This window comes from Coregonus lavaretus (genome assembly GCF_964263955.1).
Source record: "Coregonus lavaretus genome assembly, chromosome: 40".
Lineage (NCBI taxonomy): Eukaryota > Metazoa > Chordata > Actinopteri > Salmoniformes > Salmonidae > Coregonus > Coregonus lavaretus.
In genome coordinates this window covers 4,280,929-4,304,220 of record NC_140027.1, presented here as the reverse complement: position 1 = coordinate 4,304,220, position 23,292 = coordinate 4,280,929, and the positions used below count along the sequence as shown (strand labels likewise).

Genomic DNA, 23,292 nt, shown 5'->3' with positions numbered 1-23,292 from the left:
TAAGGAATTCAGTCAATTGAAATAAATACATGAGGCCCTGATCTATGGATTTACATGACTGGGAATACAGATATGCATCTGTTGGTCACAGATACCTTAACAAAAAAAGGTGGGGCGTGGATCAGAAAATCAGTCAGTATCTGGTGTGACTACCATTTGCCTCATGCAGCGCAACACATCTCCTTCGCATAGAGTTGATCAGGCTATTGATTGTGGCCTGTGGAATGTTGTCCCACTCCTCTGGATATTGGTGGGAACTGGAACACGCTGTCGTACACGTCGATCGTTGAGTATGCAGGCCATGGAAGAACTGGGACATTTTCAGCTTCCAGGAATTGTGTACAGATCCTTGCGACATGGGACCGTGCATTATCATGCTGAAACATAAGGTGATGACGGCAGATGAATAGCACGACAATGGGCCTCAGGATCTCGTTACGGTATCTCTGTGCATTCAAATTGACATTGATCAAATGCAATTGTGTTCGTTGTCTGTAGCTAATGCCTGCCCATACCATAACCCCACCGCTACCATGGGGTACTCTGTTCACAACGTTGACATCAGAAAACCACTCGCCCACACAACGCCATACACGTGGTCAGCGGTTGTGAGGCCGGGAGGGCGAACTGCCAAATTCTCTAAAACGACATTGGAGGCGGCTTATGGTAGAGAAATGAACATTCAATTCTCTGGCAACAGCTCTGGTGGACATTCCTGCAGTCAGCATGCCAATTGCACGCTCCCTCAACTTGAGACATCTGTGACAAAACTGCACATTTTAGAGTGGCCTTTTATTGTCCCCAGCACAAGGCGCACCTGTGTAATGATCATGCTGTTTAATCAGCTTCTTGATATGCCACACCTGTCATATGGATGGATTATCTTGGCAAAGGAGAAATGTTCACTAACAGGGATGTAACCAAATTTGTGATATTTTTTTTGTTGAAATAAGCTTTTTGTGCGTATGGAACATTTGATGGGATCTCTTATTTCAGCTCATGAAACATGGGACCAACACTTTACTTGTTGCATTTATATTTTTGTTCAATTGCATTTATATTTTTGTTCAATGTATGTCCTCGTGAATATGTCCTCGTAATTCAAATGTCCTCTAAATTCACAACAGGTTTGAGGAACCCTGATCCGATTGGCTCCACGCTCCGGCGCCGCCCTACCAGGTGACCCTACAGCGGGGGAGACGGGTGAGGAGATCCAGCCACAGCCTCCCCCGTCCCACAGTGCATTGCACCGTGCCCACCACCACCATGTCCACCCCCAGCGGCAGCCCCGAGAGAGAGGGCTCCACAGGGGGACCCAACCAGCTGGAGTGTCCCCCCTCCTCTCCCCCTGGCATGGACCACTCCATGGGCAGCCCCCTGCTCAGCCCGGACTCATCTTGCCAAGATGCCATGCTCTCGGCCCCTGCCGCCTCCCCCGCTGACTCGGAGAGCCTGAGCCCTGACGAGCTAGAGCTGCTGGCTAAGCTGGAGGAGCAGAACAGGTGAGAAAGAGATTGGAACTGGGGTTCACGTGTTGCACAGTAGCTATAGGTAACTGCCAAAATAAAGGAAACACCAACTTAAGTGTCTTAATAGGGCGTTGGGCCACCACGAGCCTCCAGAACAGCGTCAATGCACCTTGGCATAGATTCTACAAGTGTCTGGAACTCTATTGGAGGGATGCGACATCATTCTTCCTCGAGAAATTCCATAATTTGTTGTTTTGTTGATGGTGGTGGAAAAGTCTGTCTGGCACCGCTCCAGAATCTCCCATAAGTGTTCAATTGGGTTGAGATCTGGTGACACAGACACACACACACACACCCTTTAAACCCCCTATGCACCTTTGAGACCCCTCTTTCAAAGTCACTGAGATCTCTTCTTCTAGTCATGGTAGCCAAAATAATGGGCGACTGGCCATGTTTATACATAGACCCTAAGCATGATGGGATGTTAATTGCTTAATTAACTCAGGAACCATACCTGTATGGAAGCACCTGCTTACAATTTACTTTGTATGCCTCATTTACTCAAGTGTAATTTATTTTGGCAGTTACCTGTATGTTTCCATGAACTTGTCCAGGGGTTTTGTGTAGGCATTTAGAAAGTTTGCATAGAAAATAGATGCGACAATTGCCTACCACGTTGTGTTTCCATTGAACTGTCTTGTGTCGATTTTAAAAACAGCTGGACGTAATGACATCCCATCAAATTATAATTTTTGTATTTATAAAACCTAGTGTCAAATAAAAATGAAGTGGTTGAAGTGTTTCCATGATCCATTTAGACAAATTGCGCATTAATAAATTGGCGACAGCCTGAATGCCCTCCCACCTATCTGTTTCATGTCTCAGGTAGCCCGCAAGAGCCAGCATGGATAGAATGCAAGAATTGACTAATATTTGCCATATTCTAATAATTGTCATGTGCCACTGTATCACCACAGTCCTTGCCATGGTGAAACTTGCACTCCTGTTGATCTGAAATAATTGGATAGTGAACTTGCATCCAGCCAACCAGAAAAGCAAGCGAAGCAATTCAGGCATTCTTGGAAGTCAGGACAATCCTTGTCCTGCAAAGAAACAATATTATTTATAGTATGTTTTATTTTGCAACTAGTTGGCATTTAGAATTAGATGTGGATTCAATCTTTATACACTGCTCAAAAAAATAAAGGGAACACTTAAACAACACATCCTAGATCTGAATGAATGAAATCATCTTATTAAATACTTTTTTCTTTACATAGTTGAATGTGCTGACAACAAAATCACACAAAAATTATCAATGGAAATGAAATGTATCAACCCATGGAGGTCTGGATTTGGAGTCACCCTTAAAATTAAAGTGGAAAACCACACTACAGGCTGATCCAACTTTGATGTAATGTCCTTAAAACAAGTCAAAATGAGGCTCAGTAATGTGTGTGGCCTCCATGTGCCTGTATGACCTCCCTACAACGCCTGGGCATGCTCCTGATGAGGTGGCGGATGGTCTCCTGAGGGATCTCCTCCCAGACCTGGACTAAAGCATCCGCCAACTCCTGGACAGTCTGTGGTGCAACGTGGCGTTGGTGGATGGAGCGAGACATGATGTCCCAGATGTGCTCAATTGGATTCAGGTCTGGGGAACGGGCAGTCCATAGCATCAATGCCTTCCTCTTGCAGGAACTGCTGACACACTCCAGCCCATGAGGTCTAGCATTGTCTTGCATTAGGAGGAACCCAGGGCCAACCGCACCAGCATATGGTCTCACAAGGGGTCTGAGGATCTCATCTCTGTACCTAATGGCAGTCAGGCTACCTCTGGCGAGCACATGGAGGGCTGTGCGGCCCCCCAAAGAAATGCCACCCCACACCATGACTGACCCACCGCCAAACCGGTCATGCTGGAGGATGTTGCAGGCAGCAGAACGTTCTCCACGGCGTCTCCAGACTCTGTCACGTCTGTCACATGTGCTCAGTGTGAACCTGCTTTCATCTGTGAAGAGCACAGGGCGCCAGTGGCGAATTTGCCAATCTTGGTGTTCTCTGGAAAATGCCAAACGTCCTGCAGGGTGTTGGGCTGTAAGCACAACCCCCACCTGTGGACGTCGGGCCCTCATACCACCCTCATGGAGTCTGTTTCTGACCGTTTGAGCAGACACATGCACATTTGTGACCTGCTGGAGGTCATTTTGCAGGGCTCTGGCAGTGCTCCTCCTGCTCCTCCTTGCACAAAGGCGGAGGTAGCGGTCCTGCTGCTGGGTTGTTGCCCTCCTACGGCCTCCTCCACGTCTCCTGATGTACTGGCCTGTCTCCTGGTAGCGCCTCCATGCTCTGGACACTACGCTGACAGACACAGCAAACCTTCTTGCCACAGCTCGCATTGATGTGCCATCCTGGATGAGCTGCACTACCTGAGCCACTTGTGTGGGTTGTAGACTCCGTCTCATGCTACCACTAGAGTGAAAGCACCGCCAGCATTCAAAAGTGACCAAAACATCAGCCAGGAAGCATAGGAACTGAGAAGTGGTCTGTGGTCACCACCTGCAGAACCACTTCTTTATTGGGGGTGTCTTGCTAATTGCCTATAATTTCCACCTGTTGTCTATTCCATTTGCACAACAGCATGTGAAATTTATTGTCAATCAGTGTTGCTTCCTAAGTGGACTGTTTGATTTCACAGAAGTGTGATTGACTTGGAGTTACATTGTGTTGTTTAAGTGTTCACTTTATTTTTTTGAGCAGTGTAGTTAGGCCTACATGATGTGCCCCTCGTAGGCCTACCTTAAAAATTATTTGGCAATCATTTATTCTAAAAACAGTTTCCATCAGAATTTGTCGCAATAAATCCACCCATATCGAACAGATAAATGTTGATCTTTAGAACATTTCTCCTATATCTGCCGTTTCCATTACACATGTCACCAAGATTTTTTTTGCAACATTGATTTTGTCAAATAAACCTGCCTACTGTTGCAAAATTAGTGCCTGGTGACTGGTCTTGCATGGCTGCCTTCAAGATCACGGCGCTGTTGTGAGAATGGCATTTGCTGATATTTTGCCTGAGCAGATGTCTCATTGGGCTGGAGGAGCCTCTGGCCAAGGCCTAGTGGGCCGGCTAGGCTAGCTGAGATACGCTTTGATGCCAGAGCTGGAACATTCACTGTTGCACCTGCCTCTTCTGCCTCTGTGAGCTGGAGCTTTGCTGTTACTGCCACAGAATTATAACCAATGTGCAAGCACACACTCAGTCTGTGTCTGAAATGGCACCCTATTCCCTATGTAGTGCACTACTTTTGACCAGGGTCCAGATGAGCTCTGGTCAAAAGCAGTGCACTATATAGGGAAAAAAGCTGCCATTTTGAACGCACCCTCAGTGTGTCTACTATCAGAGTAGCTGCTACGGCCTTGAAATTGATAAGTCTCAACAAAAGGCCCAGTGTTTCACTATCGAGCGGTGCACTGCAAGGCTCAGTGACTTGACCTAGTAGTATTAAAGGTACTGCTGGTTGTTTGTGCCCTCCAGTGTTTTAGATGACATTCTCCCACATGATTTTCTACTACATCACTTGGGGTAAAAATGAAAAAAGTTTCAAGGTTTTTTAAACTCTTTACGTAAATTTAAGTGAACAGTCTAATTAATACAAAAGATAAATATAACATTAAGCCCGAAGAGTTTAACATTATGGATTAACAATAAAAAGATAAAAGCAAGTAATAGAAACAAGACGAGTTATGAAAGCATAAGTGACTCTTGAGTCACTCATATGACCCTTATCTGACCATTGACCTCTAACCCCTTGACCCCCCCCCTTCCTCCTCCCCAGACTTCTGGAGGCGGACTCCAAGTCAATGCGCTCAATGAGCGGCTCGCGGCGGAACAGCGGCTCGTCCCTGGTGTCCAGCTCCTCTGCCTCGTCCAACCTGTCCCACCTGGAGGAGGACACCTGGATCCTGTGGGGACGCATCGTCAACGAGTGGGACGAGTGGAGACGCAAGAAGGACAAGCTGCTCAAGGTGAGGGGTGGGAGGATGGATGAGTGATCGAGAGACTGATAGAGCGACTGATAGAGCGAAGGGAAGAGAGGGGAGAAGATGGAGATATGACATGGGAGTGGTGGGCAGAGGAGAGATGGATGGATGGGTAAGGCAGAGGGTACATAGGGGATAGGGGGGATAAGATAGAGCGCAGGACAGAGCAGAGAGGACGAATAAGGGGAGAGAGGACAGTAGGGAAGGTGAGAAGCGATGGATGAGTTGGAAAGGACAGTCGGAGCAATGGGAAGAGAGGAGAACATGGGGAGAGAGAGCGAGAGAGAGGATGGATGAGGGAGAGAGCAGACGGAGCCAGGGAAAAGGAGGGGAGAGGATGGAAAAAGGGAGAGGGGAACAGCAGGAGAGATTAGAGAGGAGAAAATGGGGGCGAGGACAAATGAGGAGAGAGCACAGATGGAGGGAGAAGAAAGGATAAGTGAAGATTAGAGACATGAAATGATATAGACATTCAGTATAGGCTAGGATGTATAGTTTTACAGTAAACTGAGAATTTGACTCGTAAATAAACCTTTATTTTCACCTCCAGGAGCTGATCCGTAAGGGCATCCCACACCACTTCCGGGCGATCGTGTGGCAGCTGCTGGGTAATGCCACAGACATGCCAGTGAAGAACCAGTACTCTGAGCTGCTCAAGATGTCCTCGCCCTGCGAAAAGCTCATCCGACGGGACATCGCCCGCACCTACCCCGAGCATGAGTTCTTCAAGGGCCAGGACAGCCTGGGTCAGGAGGTGCTCTTCAACGTCATGAAGGTGAGGGTGCATGACATTTTGACCTTTGACATTACTTTTTTTCTGCATTATTAGAATGTTGTCTCTTTGGTTCACATGGACAAACAGAATGGATTTGGTTTGATTAGTCCTTTTTATACTAGTGAGATGTGCAGTTTGATGATCAGTTAGAAGCAGTTACATCTGCATTGCTTGCTGTTTGGGGTTTTAGGCTGGGTTCCTGTATAGCTCTTTGTGACATCTGCTGATGTAAAAAGGGCTTTATAAATACATTTGATTGATTGAGTTAGATGTGAATATGAACTGTATGGGCCGGTTTCCCAGACACTGATTAAGCCTAGTCCTGGACTAAAAAGCATGGCAAATGGAGAATCTCTAAACTTAATCTGTGTCCGGGGAACCTCCCCTATGAGTATAGGTTTGTTCATATTGATGTCTGTGTGTGCAGGCATATTCTCTGGTGGACAGGGAGGTGGGTTACTGCCAGGGCAGTGCCTTCATCGTGGGCCTGCTGCTCATGCAGGTAACGTCTCTTCAGCACCCCTCTAGTCTAGACATCCCCCTCTCTTCAGCAGCCCTCTAGTCTAGACATCCCCCTCTCTTCAGCAGCCCTCTAGTCTAGACATCCCCCTCTCTTCAGCAGCCCTCTAGTCTAGACATCCCCCTCTCTTCAGCACCCCTCTAGTCTAGACATCCCCCTCTCTTCAGCAGCCCTCTAGTCTAGACATCCCCCTCTCTTCAGCAGCCCTCTAGTCTAGACATCCCCCTCTCTTGCTATCACTCTACGTTGTGCTAAATACGGAATTGTCCTGATTCTATCCTTTTTCCGTTGCTTATATTAATAAATTACCTCTGAGCTCCTGATTAGTGCGAACACACACACACACACACACACACACACACACACACACACACACACACACACACACACACACACACAGCCTGACCCTGTCTCTCCTGTGGCCCTCTAGATGCCAGAGGAGGAGGCGTTCTGTGTGTTTGTGCGTCTGATGCAGGAGTACCGTCTGAGGGAGCTGTTCAAACCAACCATGGCTGAGCTAGGCCTCTGTATCTACCAGTTTGAATACTTGCTGCAGGTAAATAAACTCTGTCTTTATTCATCTCCATATGTCACGCTGGCCAATGTAGAAGGTTGTATACATCCCAAATGGCACCTTGTTCCCTATAAAGTGCATTACTTTTGACCAGGGCCAATAGGTCAAAAGTAGTGCACTATATAGGGAAGACAGTGCCATTTAGGACGCATCTATTGACAAATAAACTAAAAACCTTAAGGGCCTTTCAAGTGTCTGGGATTGAAATGATTGGTTTACCTCAAACATGTCTAGTTGTACCTAGGTACATATACAGTGTACTGTAGTTGGGGAATAAGCACAGATATTGCAATGATAAAGTTGTCCACTATGGGGCAGCAAATAGATTCATACCGCACAGACTTGAGCTAGGTTAGTCCTTACATTTAATAGTACCACTTTGAAACCATTACGGATTTGTAGCTGAACTAAAACCCCTATTAACCCTTATTTTCCTCTCGTTCCCTCTCTTCCCTTCTTTCCCTTCCTCTTCCTCTCACCCACCCTTTTCCATTCCTCTTTTCCCTCTCTTTCCTTATCCCAACAGGAGCAGCTCCCGGAGCTGAACGTTCACTTCCGTTCTCAGAGTTTCCACACCTCCATGTACGCCTCCTCCTGGTTCCTCACTCTCTTCCTCACCTTCCTCCCCATGCCCGTCGCCACGCGCATCTTTGATATCTTCATGTACGAGGTAAGAGACTCACCACTGGTGTCTTATAGGTGAGTGTGAGAACGTGTTTGGGTGAACATATACTTGAAAATATAAACATAGTGGATCTAATATACATTATGTCTGATTTTATTTTAATTTTGTAACCTTTAGTTCCAGGTTGTTCTCATTAAGATAAAATCTCTTCTACAAGAGAATCGTGTGATCTAGTACTGTGTGTGTTGAATTGAACTTTCATTCCCTGTCTTCAGGGTCTGGAGATTATATTTCGTGTGGGCATGGCCATTCTGCAGTACAACCAGACTGACCTCATCCAGCTGGACATGGAGGGCATGTCCCAGGTAACAACCACTAGCCCCCCATAGGACTCTGGTCAAAAGTAGTACACAATATATGGAATAGGGTGCATCACATAAAAGGCACTACAGCAGGGTTCCCCAATAGGCTGTTTCACCATTAAGTAATCCAGCTTTAAGGGACCAAATTCGGCCCACGGGTGGTTTTATTTGGCCCCCCAAGTTTTGAGTTATTTTTTTTATTTTTTATTATAATATTACTTTTCTTTCTTGGGCATAAAATCTGTTCTTAAATAGAGGCATATGTGATTGTATTACAATGTAATCCAGGTTTAAAATTATAATTGTTTTGTCAAATACTACATCCGTTCTTGCGGTCAATGTGCAGTGTACAAATTATTTATAACTATGTTCCGGCCCCCCGCCCATCCGCTCAAGGAAAAATCGGCCCACAGCTAAATCTAATTGGGGACCCATGCACTATAGTATAAATCATGAATTATCAATGTAGATAGACACAAGACTTGCTGCAAGCAAGAAAAACAAAAAAGTGGAATTAACCATTGTATAAACATATGGGCATTTGTGAAGGGTCTTTACTTCAATTATCATTTGATTACCTATACTGGACGTATTATTCTCGTTCATAGTGTATTAACAGGACATATTCTCGTTCATAGTGTATTAACAGGACATATTCTCGTTCATAGCGTATTAACAGGACATATGCTCGTTCATAGTGTATTAACAGGACATATGCTCGTTCATAGTGTATTAACAGGACATATGCTCGTTCATAGTGTATTAACAGGACATATGCTCGTTCATAGTGTATTAACAGGACATATGCTCGTTCATAGTGTATTAACAGGACATATGCTCGTTCATAGTGTATTAACAGGACATATGCTCGTTCATAGTGTATTAACAGGACATATGCTCGTTCATAGTGTATTAACAGGACATATTATTTTTCATAGTTTATTATATGGAGCTCTAACCATGTCTCTGCCTTCTCTCACAGCACTTCCAGAAGGTGATCCCCCACCAGTTTGACAGCTGCCCAGACAAGCTGATCCTGAGGGCCTACCAGGTTAAATACAACCCCAAGAGGATGAAGAAGTAGGTTCTGCGTCTGATCATATATTAGAATAACAATACTGGCTTTAGGGTGTAATCTACAGTTAATGTGGCCCAATGGGACCTGGTTTGTGGTGTTATTACTATACAAAGCATGCTTTTAGTTTAAGATGATTTGTTTCAGTTTTATTTGCATATAGTCAAATACATAAATGTACAATGGAAACATATTGTATGAATCTAACTCTGCTAAAATGCTTTTATTTGCCAGGTTGGAGAAAGAGTACACCACAATCAAGAACAAAGAGATGGAGGAGCAAATAGAGATCAAGGTGTGTGTGTGTGTGTGTCTAACTTCTTCTTTGAACTAATATATTAATAGGCCAACAGAAAATAAGTTTTTCTGTTTTACCTTGTATAATGACTAACACAGTTTCCTAACTGTCTCTCTACTCATCTTAAATACAAAAACAAATCCACAGAGGTTACGCACAGAGAACAGGCTTCTGAAGCAAAGGATTGAGACATTGGAGAAGGTAAGAGATGGAAACTTGGCTTTGAGTCAGTCACTCACTTTAGCGCTTATGTGAATAAGGTTTATGATGTACAATAAAACACAGCCAGAAACATATGAAGCTAAAATATAGCCATGCCAACTAAGACTTATAACCTGTCACATTTACAGAATAAGTGAGGTGACTTAAGTTGTGAATGTACCTAAGGACAGAGATCATGTCTGTTGATTTTGTGTGCGTGAGTGGATGATTTAAATTGATGGGCCTTATTCTAGACCGGAGCCACTAAGTCTCTCCTTCTTTTCCAAGTACTCTGGCTTTTCTTTTCCCACTTTCTTCTCTCCTGTTGTTCTTTGAGTAAAGCTTTTTGTCTTTCTGTTCTCTTCTTTATTCCTTCTCTCACACAAACACACTGCCGCTCTTTCACTCTATATTATCGATTTCTTTCTCACCCTCTCTTCCCCTTCTCTTATTTATTTCCTGTTGTCATATTTCCGTTACTCATTCACCCTGTTCTTATCCTTCATTCTTTATCTTCCTCTTTATTTCTTCCTATTCTCTCCTTTTCCTCCTTTCCTTTTCTCTTCCTTTTCTTATCCTCTTCTTCCTCTCCTTCACCGGTGTTGTAGGAAAGTGCTGCTCTAGCAGACAGGCTGATACAGGTACAGTACTGGAAAGCCATCTCTCATCTCACACCTTCCTTCCTCCTGCACTTCCTCTCTCCGTCTCCTTGACAGTGATCAATCAATGCCTGACTTCTGCATGAGAGAATGTTTGTTTGTCTGTCCGTCAGACCATGCTCCCCCTTCACCGCATGTGCATCTGTGTGTCCATGGCAGGAGCTCTAATACCAAGGCCTACAGCCCTGCATGAGGCATGTGGAAACACAGGTGTACCCCAAGGCACTGTTTTAGGCCCTTTGTCATTTATTAGGATAGAAATGTCTTTGTAGGGTAATTACAACCTAATAGGATAGGATACAGAAGAGCCATTTATATTCTACTCTGTCAACTCCTAATATCTAACCTCAATAGTGAAAGTGTTAACGCTAAGCCCCAATTCCCTCTAAATTCTAACCAACGTTGTCGATACCCCCCAGACACATTCCCTATAACTGACACGGCCCCCTCTGGTCTCTGACCCTCTGTCTTAACTATTCCAGGGTCAGGTGACGCGGGCGCAGGAGGCTGAGGAGAACTACGTGATCAAGCGGGAGCTGGCGGTGGTGAGGCAGCAGTTCAGCGTGACCAGCCAGAACCTGGAGAAAGCCCAGGACACCATCGGAGAACTGCAGCGGGAGAAGGTAAGGAATGATCTGGAGTCAGTGTGGGTGAGATATTGGGATGCTGCAGGGGCAGGGACTCAGATGTAGAACTGATCTAGAGTCAGGCTTTGATGAACGGTGCACCCGTCTTAGGCTTTCGCTAAGAGATTATGAGTAAAAAACTATATTGCAATGGGTAACAAGTTCTAAAAGGTACAAATTGACAACAAAATAAATGTGATGCGCCAGTGACTGGTATGGAAAATTACAAGCACTAGGCTGTATAGTCAGTGGTTGCCCTTGTGGTTGTTGTTTTTCTTGTTTGGGGAACTGACTCAATCTGATGGTCTTCTGCTCGTAAAATATCAACATAATATTTTGCGAATTTGACTTGTCATTTCAAAAATAGTTACGTTCTAAATCGATGATGTTGAGAAATTCTTCGGCTAAAAAATAAAGGCTGGTGTTGGCGAGAACGGTGAAGTGTCAAAGTGAATTTCCCCAAGCCAGTTTGTGTTGAGTTGTGAACTCAGTCTGGCCAGAGTGACACAGTTAGTGGCTGTTGGATGATGCAAACTATCGGTCTGCATCATAATTAAGTGTCAAAATATGTATTTGCCATGTATATACAATTTATAGAAAATATGTCTAGAAGTCAACTGCTGCAGTGCATGCGTGTTATTCTGGCCTTTTGCTATTCATACCATGTAACATAATAACAAAGTGTTTTTTAAACAGTTCAGTGTAATCCGTGTATGGATGTTTGTGATTTGTAAGTTTAGGATCAAGTTTCATTGTAAGTGTAGGGTAGCACTTTGATGATAGTGGACAGGCTGGTAAACACTTTATTAGTTTCTCTTTATGGATCTTATCTGAAAATGTAAAATACAGAAACTGAATCACTACCAAAGTAACCCGTTTGACACTCACGTACAGTAAATCTGGGTGTGTTTTAGTATGGTGTTGCTTGTCAATGTATTGACTGTTTATAATGTAGAGTTATTGCTTTCAGTTGCCAGTAGAGCAACATCGTACATTATAAATCAAATGAAATGTTATTTGTCACGTGCCGAATACAACAGGTGTAGACCTTACAGTGAAATGCTTACTTACAAGCCCTTAACCAACAATGCAGTTAAGAAAATAGAGTTAGGAAAATATTTAATAAATATACTAAAGTTAAAAAAAAGTAACACAATAAAATAACAATAACGAGGCTATATATACAGGGGGTACTGGTACCGAGTCAATGTGCGGGGGTACAGGTTAGTCAAGGTAATTGAGGTAATATGTACATATAGGTAGGGGTAAAATGACTATGCATAGATAAAAAACAGCGAGTAGCAGCAGTGTAAAAACAAAGGGGGGAGGGGTCAATGTAAATAGTCCCGGTGGCCATTTGATGAACTGTTCAGCAGTCTTATGGCTTGGGGGTAGAAGCTGTTAAGGAGCCTTTTGGACCTAGACTTGGCGCTTCAGTACCGCTTGCCGTGCGGTAGCAGAGAGAACAGTCTATGACAGTCGGTGATCAGGCCTACCACTGTTGTGTCGTCAGCAAACTTAATGATGGTGTTGGAGTCGTGCTTGGCCACGCAGTCGTGGGTGAACCGGGAGTGTACAGGAGGGAACTAGGCACACACCCCTGAGGGGCCCCCGTGTTGAGGATCAGCGTGGCAGATGTGTTGTTGCCTACCCTTACCACCTGGGGGCGGCCCGTCAGGATGTCCAAGATCCAGTTGCAGAGGGAGGTGTTTAGTCCCAGGGTCCTTAGCTTAGTGATTAGCTTTGTGGGCACTATGGTGTTGAACGCCGAGCTGTAGTCAATGAACAACAATCTCACATAGGTATTCCTTTTGTCCAGGTGGGAAAGGGCAGTGTGGAGTGCGATTGAGATTGCGTCATCTGTGGATCTGTTGGGGCACTTCATAGCTACCAACGTGAGTGCTACGGGCGGTAGTCATTGTATAGAGTTTGCTTGACCTGTTTGAAATCCATAGTGTTATAACATTGTGTTCACCCAGGGCTGGTGTTGTATTAGCCAGTTGTATGTGCCATCTAATGTATAGGTGTAGACAGCCATGGTGAGGTGGACAATAGTGTGATATTGAAAGGGTAGACAGACAATGCCTGTAGCCCAGCTGGTCCAGCACAAAAGGGGTTCAGTTAGTCATTTTAGTTTTTTTGTTGGTACATTTTACCCCTTCCCCCCCAATTTCGTGATATCCAATTAGTGTTGTTCCATCGCTGCCACTCCCACTGCTCCACTCGGGAGGCCGGGGTTCGGTTATTCTATTGTAGCTATGTTTTAGCAGCTGTGTGTCGCCTGTCCTTGTGTGATTGTGTGTGTTGTATGCTACAGCAACACTGAATGCTCCTCTGTGACTTTGCCTCAAGGTGCGCTGCATCATGTGTGCAGCATGTCGTTTGAAATCTTTTTTACACACACTTGTTGTTTTTGTCTATTCAAACACGTGTTTGTCAGTTAGTGCTTGAATCCGTTTTGAATGCAAGTCCCCAACTACGGCAAAACAAAATATGACATTTTTACATTTTAGTCATTTAGCAGACGCTCTTATCCAGAGCGACTTACAGTTAGTGCATACATTATTTTTTTATACTGCCCCCCGTGTGAATCGAACCCACAACCCTGGCGTTGCAAACGCCATGCTCTACCAACCGAGCTACATTCCTGCCGGCCATTCCCTCCCCTACCCTGGACGACGCTGGGCCAATTGTGCGCCGCCCCATGGGTCTCCCGGTCGCGGCCGGCTATGACAGAGCCTGGATTCGAACCAGGATCTCTAGTGGCACAGCTAGCACTGCGATGCAGTGCCTTAGACCACTGCGCCACTCGGGAGACAGAGCGACTTAGTTAGTTAGTGCATACATTTAAATATTTTTTTTCATATAGATATGTTTCTGTTACTAAATGTGTCAGGAACCACAACTCTTTCTACAGACGTTGGTTTCACAGTTTCAATTCAAAGGGCTTTATTGGCATGGGAAACATGTTTACATTGCCAAAGCAAATGAAATAGATAATAAACAAAAGTGAAATAAACAGAAATGAACCGTAAACATTACACTCAAAAGTTTCAAAGGAATAGAGACATTTCAAATGTCATATTATGGCTATGTAGTGTTTTAACAATGTGCAGTTTCTCTTCACACTAATTACACTCATTCACCATGTAACGAATAGGGTGTGTGAGAGTTCACACGTCTCGACATTGTTTCCTTGACTGTCTCCTCCTCCTCCATCAGTCTTTCAACACACAGTGAACTAGGTTTAGATCTACTAGAATTGGGGCCATGGAGAGAATCAGTAGTATAGGTGTGTGTGGTGTTGTTGCTATGGAATTGGAGTTTCAGGTGTGGTCAGATAGTGAGTTGTGCCTCCGATGACTAGCCTGGGTATATTACCAAGCCAGAAATCACACACCCCCACCTCTCACTTCTCTCTCACATTTGAAACTGAGTGGGTACTTTAATTCACAAAGAAAGAAAGGCTTTTATGCCATGCATACACCTACAAAAATATTGGTTTCTCACTCTCTTGGTCTGTCCCAACTTTCTCTCTCACCATCTCTCTCTGTCTCTTCTCTCTGAAATGCATCTATTGAGAAACTGCCATGTTTCCGGGTCTGTTGCAGTCTTTGCCCACCACATCCCTTCTGTCCATCCCACCACAACTATCACAGCCACAGCTACACAGAGCTGTACTCCACGTCTCCTTTTAGTACATCACTCATTTATCAGCTTGGGTGTACACAAATGAGGTGAATCCACCTCGTGGATACACTGATAGACTGAGTGGTTCTCATAGCCACATCAATAGAAAAACTGCCATTTAGACAGTCTTCTGACCCAATCAATCAATCAAATGTATTTTAAAAAGGCATTTTTATATTAGCAGTCGCAAAGTGCTATACAGATACCCAGCCTAAATCCCCAAAGAGAAAGTGATGCAGAAGTACAGTGGCTAGGAAAAACTCCATAGAAAGGCAGGAACCTAGGAAGAAGAAGAAGAAACCTAGAGAGGAACCAGTCTCTGAGGGTTGGCCCAGTCCTCTTCTGACTTTACTGGGTGGAGGATCTTTATCTTCTGATGCCTTAGTACACAGAGTAGTTTGTGATTGATTGGTATGTGTAGTGTCAGTTTGGTATTGGTCCCAGTGTGTTGTCTCAGTTTATAATTGGTCCATGTGTTGTGTCTCAGTACACAGAGCAGTTTGTGACCGGTCTGCAGACGCAGCTGGAGCAGTCCCGGCTGCAGGAGGCGGAGCTACTGGGAGCCCTCAAAGAGATGCAGGACAAAGTACTGGACCTAGAGAAGGTAAGAGAACACACCTGTCTGTGTGTGTGTGTGTGTGTGGTTGTATCTGTGTGTTTCATATCTTCATCGTGTGCGTTCCAGAGGAGCAGCTCTCTGCCTGATGAGAACAACGTGGCCCAGCTGCAGGATGAGCTGAAGCTGGTGAAGCTCAGAGAGCTGGAGACACTGCACTCCTTCAGAGAGATGCAGGACACGGTGACCGAGCTCAACCAGCGCTGGCAGGTAAGTAACACACCACAGAGGTCTGAACAGTAGGGAACGGAAGGCTTTAGAAGGGGAGAGCATAGTAAAGTTGACTAGAAGAACAGTGTTTATGTAACAGTATCTGTCCCTTTCCTCACCCCAACCTGGGTTTGAACCAGGGACCCACTGCACACCTCAACAGTCAACCTTGAAGCATCGTTACCCATCACTCCACAAAAGCCACAGCCCTGGCAGAGCAAGGGAAACAACTACTTCAAGGTCTCAGAGCGAGTGATGTCACTGATTGAAACTCTACCAGCGCGCACCGCAAACTAGCTAGCCATTTCACACCGGTTACACTCACCCCCTTTGACCTCCTCCTTTTCCGCAGCAATCAGTGATCCAGGTCAACAGCATCAATGTAACAGTGTTGCTTCCATCCCTCTCCTAGCCCCAACCTGGGTTTGAACCAGGGACCCTCTGCACACATTGACAACAGTCACCCTCGAAGCATCGTTACCCATCGCTCCACAAAAGCTGCGGCCCTGGCACAGCAATGGAAACGACTACTTCAAGGTCTCAGAGCGAGTGACGTCACCGCTAACTAGCTAGCCATTTCACACCGGTTACATTTAGTGGTAGGTAGATTAATAGAAGATCTACTAGTGAATCTACAAGATTACAGTGGAGTCATCACACCATAAAAGGATTAAGGATACATTCAGCAAACCTCTACTCTCTGTCACCACTCAGACATGAAAGTAAACCCAAAGATGTAAACCAGCTGGGGCACAAGAAAGAGAGAGATAGATGGAGAACCTATGCACCATGGTTGTGGCTCTCTAACCTGTTCTTCATCTCGGTTCCTCTCTCTCTCTCCCTCTCCAGCACCACATGTCAAAAAGCGGTGGGGTTGGAGGTCACTGGAAGGAATCCCCCAAGAAGAACGCCCTGAACGAGCTGCAGGACAAGCTGATGGGGGTGCGTCTGAGAGAGGCCCAGGCCCAGGCTGAACTCAGGGAGGTCAAACTCAAAGCCATACAGCTGGAGAGCCAGGTCAGTGGAGTAACACTATGGTGAAATACTTTAGCCTGATCTCAGATCTGTTTGTGCTCTTATTGATTTAGTCTGATACCAGGTCTGTTGCACGTAACAATGACCATAGGAGTTGGCAAGACGGCAGAAGCAGTTCTGGGACCAGCCTAGGGAAATGCATTGTGTTGGATCACATTTCTAATAGAGATTTTCATTAGGCCTAAATGACTAGGGGGTAATTCATACATCAAATACTGTGTGGAAATGATAGATAAATTCCAAGGACAAATAGTGTGACATTATACGACATTGTGAAAGAACAATGCAGTATAAAAGTGGTAAGGAAGATACATTTACTGTCATCTTTTTGATTTATGGAAAGTACCTCGCTCAGTGTTTTAACATTCAGTTCCACACTCATGTTTCTCACCCTGATGAGTGAGATGTTTGTTGTGGTGGATTATTCACAGCTCTATACAACAACATAGGCACACACACACACATTTTCGTTACAGTTCATCACTTTGGGTCGCAGGTTGGCATTTATTGGGATGACTCATGTACTGGAGGCAGCTCTGTAGAGGGGTCACTAGCTGGCACAGCCACAGTCATAAAAGCATATTTAAAACCTAACCTTAAATTAAGACTAAAAAGCTCATTTTTGTTTATAATATAGCCAATTTTGACTTTGCAGCCTGCCCATCTAGTGGAAATCGCTCAGCTCTGCCTCCAGGACAAGATTCATCCCAATAAACGTTAACCTGCTTTTGGGCCTTTATGTAACCTGACAAACGTGTGCATAACTCAGTTTCACATAAATAATGCATTGATTTCAACGGGTGATTTGCGTGTGTGGAAGTACAAGTCGTTCATTTCTCAAATTTGCTTTTTGTTACAAACTTCATTATTTCTTGTTGAAACACTTAGACAGAGGCAGACAACTAATATCATATACATTACATTTAAATACTTGTAATTTCACAGACGCTAATCCCGAGTGACTAATTACGCTTTCAGCCTTCTGACAGTGTCCCCACTCTCTCTTCACCTTCAGAACCAGATTCATGGCAAGCTGATTGGGCGCCATGAGGTGGAGAGCGCCGCCCTGCAGGAGAGGCTGCAGCAGCTGGCAGGCCAGAACAAGGGGCTGCAGGCCCAGCTCACCGAGATGAAGAGGAAACAGGCTGAGCTCGACTGCAAGGTGGGGGAGAGGCAGAGGATGGAGGTAGCCAATGGTAGCATTGATATGTGTGGGATAAGTGGGCTGCAAGGTAAGACGGGAGAGGGAGATGAAGATGCAGAAAGAGGGAGGGATGGATGGAAGTGGGAGGAGAGGGGGAGTGGAGAAGGTATGGGGAGGATGGAGGAAGGTAGTGGAATAAGTGGACTGACTGCCAGGTGAGAAGATGGTGGGAGGGAGAGAGATGGGTAAAGGAGAGGGTGGGGGAAATGGAAGCAGTCAAGGGTGACATTGATAAGTGGGCTTTGTGTGTGAGGCTGCAATTCAAACAGACGCTATTGCACAACTAGATGGACTAGTGGCTTTCACTCAGGCTTTGCACCAGAGGTGATTTTTCTCATTCTGTCTTTTCTTTTCTGTTCCACCACTCTCTTCCCTCTCTCTGTAGAGTAAAGAGGAGGTGATGGCGGTGCGCTTGCGGGAGGCTGACAGCATGGCTGCCATGGCTGAGCTCAGACAGAAGATAGCTGAGCTGGAGATACAGGTGGGGTGTTTGTATACAGATCTAAACTTGACTTCCATATTGACTGGATGTCATTGTCAAGTGTATTTAGATTTCTTCTGGGTGGTATGTGTGCATTGGAGAGATCGTCTTCCCTGCTTCTTTGGCGTTGACTGTTCGGTTGCGTACGTGAGTTTGTGTGTCTCATCCCCCTATCCCTGTGTCCTACAGAAGGAGGAGGGTCTGATCCAGGGTCAGCTGAACCACTCTGACTCCAGCCAGTATATCACCCAGCTTCGAGACCAGATCGGAGAGCTCAAGAACGAGGTCACACACACATTTAACATTTTAGTCATTTAGCAGACACTCTTATCCAGAGCAACTTGCAGTAGTGACTTCATACATTTGCATACTTTTTTTGGTTCTGGTCCCCTGTGTGAATGGAACCCACAACCCTGGCGTTGCAAGCGCAACGCTCTACCAACTGAGCCACACGGGACCACCCCCACACACACCAGTAAAAGCTCAAGTGTCTGGGGTTAGTTTAGCCTACATGTGAATCAGATCCCCTCATGCTTTTTGTATTTCTCTGAAATGATAGATGTTGGTCGCCACATGAAGCATGACATACTAGAATCTACCTTTCTTGCAATCAGGGAACACTGGCCTTCCTCTGTATGACATTTCCAACCACAGAACAGACATACCCCTTCAAAACCCCAGACCTCAGAAAGAGAGCGACGAATGCGTGTGAGAACTAGACAACACTGATTCTCACATGCTTAAAATTACACACACAAACACAGCTGAACCACGCTATACACTTGCTCATTCAGTGTGAGGCTGTGCGTGAGAAGGATGTCAGAGGAGGGAGTGATGAGACTGCCTTGCCCTTTTCTGTTCACTAGTTCTTAGAGTGCATACTGTAGGTTATATTCGTCATATGGAGCCTTTCCGTAAAGAGTACCGAAATATTCATGAAAAGTCGAAATTAGCAAGCAGTAATTTTCCGGTCTCAAAATTCCTAGCAATTCAACTGAGTTACTGTGTATTAAAATATGGTTCAAGTTTAGAAATGAGAATTTCACCTTCAGAAGGCTCAACAGGCATCTATTTAGCAAATTAATTCATGTTTTGGTATTGGACCGTATCATAACTAGATTCACATGTTTTTTTAGTAACTTGAAGTTATGATTTTAAAGTGCTTGTCATGCCAATGACTTTTGAATATTCTGATTTGTCCCTGAACAATATGATTCATTTCAACATAGTACAGTATTGATCCACTTCGGAAAGGGCTGAACTAGAATCAGATCTGTTTTTCCCAGCCAGCATAGTGTACATGATTGAGCTCTGCTGTACACCGAGACAGAAGAGGAAGAGGTGGGCGAGTGCCTAGTCATAGTGTTCCTATTGGTTAACCACTACCCTCCCCCTCCTACCAGCCTAACTCAATACAAATCTCAGAGTTTTCTGTAAGTACTGAATCAGTGTGGTATCTACACATGCACACACACATACGCTCACACAGACACACACATGTACTTGCTGAAGCGGAGACCGGCTGTGGCTTGTCACGCAAGGGACACCCACTACACGTAATTGATGCAGGTTTCATATGTGATCGCACACACACACACACACACACACACACACACACACACACACACACATACACACATACACACACACACACACACACACACACACACACACTGGTGAAGTGGTTGGTGCTTCAGCAGGTTCTTTCATAGTAAAACAGACTTAAATCTGTACTGGCAGCTGAAAATCCACAGGCAATCTGACTTTCTGTAAAGCTTATCGACAGACCTTATCAACCTATTTATCAACTACCAGGTACTAGATTTAGAACACACCCACACACAGAGTTAAATCCTGTCTGATGTGCTCTCACCGCAGGCTACAACACCATACCAGGTTGCTATAGAAATGGGTCACTTTCCAACCAGTGTAGACCCTCTTCTCACCAACTGAAACACCATCAAAAGCCTTTCTTTGTGATATCAGTAATATCCTAGATGATTGTGATAATGATCTACGGGTATGAATGTCTTAAATATCCTTATTTCTTTCTCTTTTAGATCAGGCAGCTCCGCGGGCAGCGTTCCAAGTTCGCCCCTAGTTCCCGGGACGGGGGTGGGGGCTACCCGGACCTGTGTCTAGCTAGCCCCTCGTCGGCCGGAGGCGACTACCTGAGCTCGGATGAGGATCTGCTCCCCAGCCCCATCCCCCCAGACGCCATGTACCCCGCCCTGCCCCACCCCCACCCCTCGGCTAGGCTGGACAGCGAGGGCAGCACCGACAGTGAAGCTGAGGCCCACCCGGACCACCCCCACCACGGCCCCTCGCAGCAGCTCTACACTAGCATGGTGTGTGCTGAGGTCCTGGACAACTGAGCCATGGAGGTCCCTGGAACTCCCTGGTGCTGACCTAGACTACTGAAGATACAGTAGAGATACTGTACTCACCCCAAATGTACTGTACTACTGTTCTCATCCTAAACTACTGTAACCTGTAACAGACATACTCCCCTCCTTTGTGCTGGTGCCATGGTCTCTCCTCTCTTTGTAATTCTCTTCTCTCCATCTCCCCCTTTTACCTCTCTCTTCACTCCTCTCTCTCCTTCACTCTGATCGCTCTCTTTATCTCACTCGCTCTCCCTCAATCTCTTTCTCCTCTACATTCTCACCGGCAGACCATGTATTCCCTATGGGGGTATAGTCAATTCCCCTCTCCTGTCCTGTCCTTGCCATTAGTTTCCACACTGCACTCCGGACCCGAGTGGAAAAACATGTTACTTCAGTACGCTCGCTCACTGTGCAGCAAGCATATCCTATCCACACAGAAAGACAAGAAAATAAAAGGGACTGAAAATTGACACAAAAAAAGCTTTCAACTTTCAATACTCCAACCATACAGCAGTGACTATGAGATGCATAGGACATCGCTTTGATGAAATGATTCCCCTCAAATTGGAAGGACTTCAATATGGACTTGGGATCGGTGAAAGAGGAGATGGATGTCTTATTGGGCTTGACCCTGCTCGTACTGTACTGTCCCATGAGAGATGTGAAACATACTGTCTCCCTCCATCTCTTTCCTCCTCCTTTTCTCCCAGAAAAGTTGATCACCCTCTCGATCTCTCCTATTCTCTCTCTCTCTCTTTCTGTCATTCCATCATTCCAGGAAGACCCATTAGCCACCTACACTGCCTGTTAAAATAGAAACAACCCTCCACTGTAACCTCACAATACACACTCTTCAAAGAAATGGGAGGGAATGATGGAAGGATAGAGGTAGGAGAAGTAAGGTATGGACTTGTACACATCAATATCATAGGGATGTTACTAGATGACATCCCATGCATAGATGAATATTATCAATTTACCTTACTGAAATATGTATGTTGTGTCTCAATGCCTTGCAAATGAAACAAGGCAAGCGAATTACGATGGGTAATGTAAAAGAAAATCTCCACGTTGCCAAATCGTTGGTTTTCTTTCTGCTATTATTTATGTTATTATTTATTTTAATTTTTTTTTATATATCTATATAAATATATAGATACCGACGGCGGCCAAACTTGATATATACGTTGAGTTCCATCGGTCCTTTGTGCCAACTTGAATCCTAACGCTGAGGTGTCAACGGACGGGGTAATTAACGATGCATGTAAGAGACAGAACGAACACGCTGCTATGATTTTCCTTTTTTCTCCCAGTCTTTCTCCCAGGAATCAGTTGCGAGTGCAAAAACTACCGTGAATAAATTGTTGAATGGTTATGGCTATACTTTATAATGATGTCTCTACCTATGGCTTATGAAATACCCACATATATAGAACTCCTTTATAAAGGCATTTTTAAACCCTTAAGGCATTTTTAAACCCTAAGAGCATATATTAACCCACAAGTGTTTGTAAAAGGACAACAATGGCTCAGTCAATCATTCATTTTGTCTAATGGTGAGGCTAGAGTTTGACTAGGGACTGATTGGCATGTGTCCGTCAAAAGGCTGGGTGAGTGACGTGAAGGGGTTAATTTGAAGTTGTAAAAAAAAAAGAGAAAGCTATTTGTTGTTATTGACCGATCAGAGGCAATAAAAAAAATAAGATAAGTGTACGGATCAGATCATCATAAATACACTGCTCAAAAAAATAAAGGGAACACTAAAATAACACATCCTAGATCTGAATGAATTAAATAATCTTATTAAATACTTTTTTCTTTACATAGTTGAATGTGCTGACAACAAAATCACACAAAAATTATCAATGGAAATCAAATGTATCAACCCATGGAGGTCTGGATTTGGAGTCACCCTCAAAATTAAAGTGGAAAACCACACTACAGGCTGATCCAACTTTGATGTAATGTCCTTAAAACAAGTCAAAATGAGGCTCAGTAGTGTGTGTGGCCTCCACGTGCCTGTATGACCTCCCTACAACGCCTGGGCATGCTCCTGATGAGGTGGCGGATGGTCTCCTGAGGGATCTCCTCCCAGACCTGGACTAAAGCATGATGTCCCAGATGTGCTCAATTGGATTCAGGTCTGGGGAACGGGCAGGCCAGTCCATAGCATCAATGCCTTCCTCTTGCAGGAACTGCTGACACACTCCAGCCACATGAGGTCTAGCATTGTCTTGCATTAGGAGGAACCCAGGGCCAACCGCACCAGCATATGGTCTCACAAGGGGTCTGAGGATCTCATCTCGGTACCTAATGGCAGTCAGGCTACCTCTGGCGAGCACATGGAGGGCTGTGCGGCCCCCCAAAGAAATGCCACCCCACACCATGACTGACCCACCGCCAAACCGGTCATGCTGGAGGATGTTGCAGGCAGCAGA

At 45.1% G+C, this 23,292-nt stretch overlaps 1 protein-coding gene across 1 annotated transcript; it reads left to right on the top strand.

Annotated features, from left to right (window-relative positions):
* Positions 1-1,350: 1,350 nt before the first annotated feature.
* LOC311113442 (EVI5-like protein) lies at positions 1,351-21,930 on the top strand. The gene is made up of 19 exons (XM_084156655.1): positions 1,351-1,502; positions 5,312-5,501; positions 6,067-6,291; positions 6,719-6,793; positions 7,242-7,367; positions 7,912-8,055; positions 8,286-8,375; positions 9,355-9,452; positions 9,682-9,742; positions 9,893-9,946; positions 10,555-10,587; positions 11,088-11,228; positions 15,409-15,525; positions 15,607-15,747; positions 16,597-16,764; positions 17,798-17,944; positions 18,372-18,467; positions 18,657-18,752; positions 20,528-21,930. The coding sequence occupies exons 1-19, from the start codon at positions 1,354-1,356 to the stop codon at positions 20,840-20,842; spliced, it is 2,466 nt and encodes an 821-aa protein (XP_084012781.1). The 5' UTR covers positions 1,351-1,353; the 3' UTR covers positions 20,843-21,930.
* Positions 21,931-23,292: the final 1,362 nt, after the last annotated feature.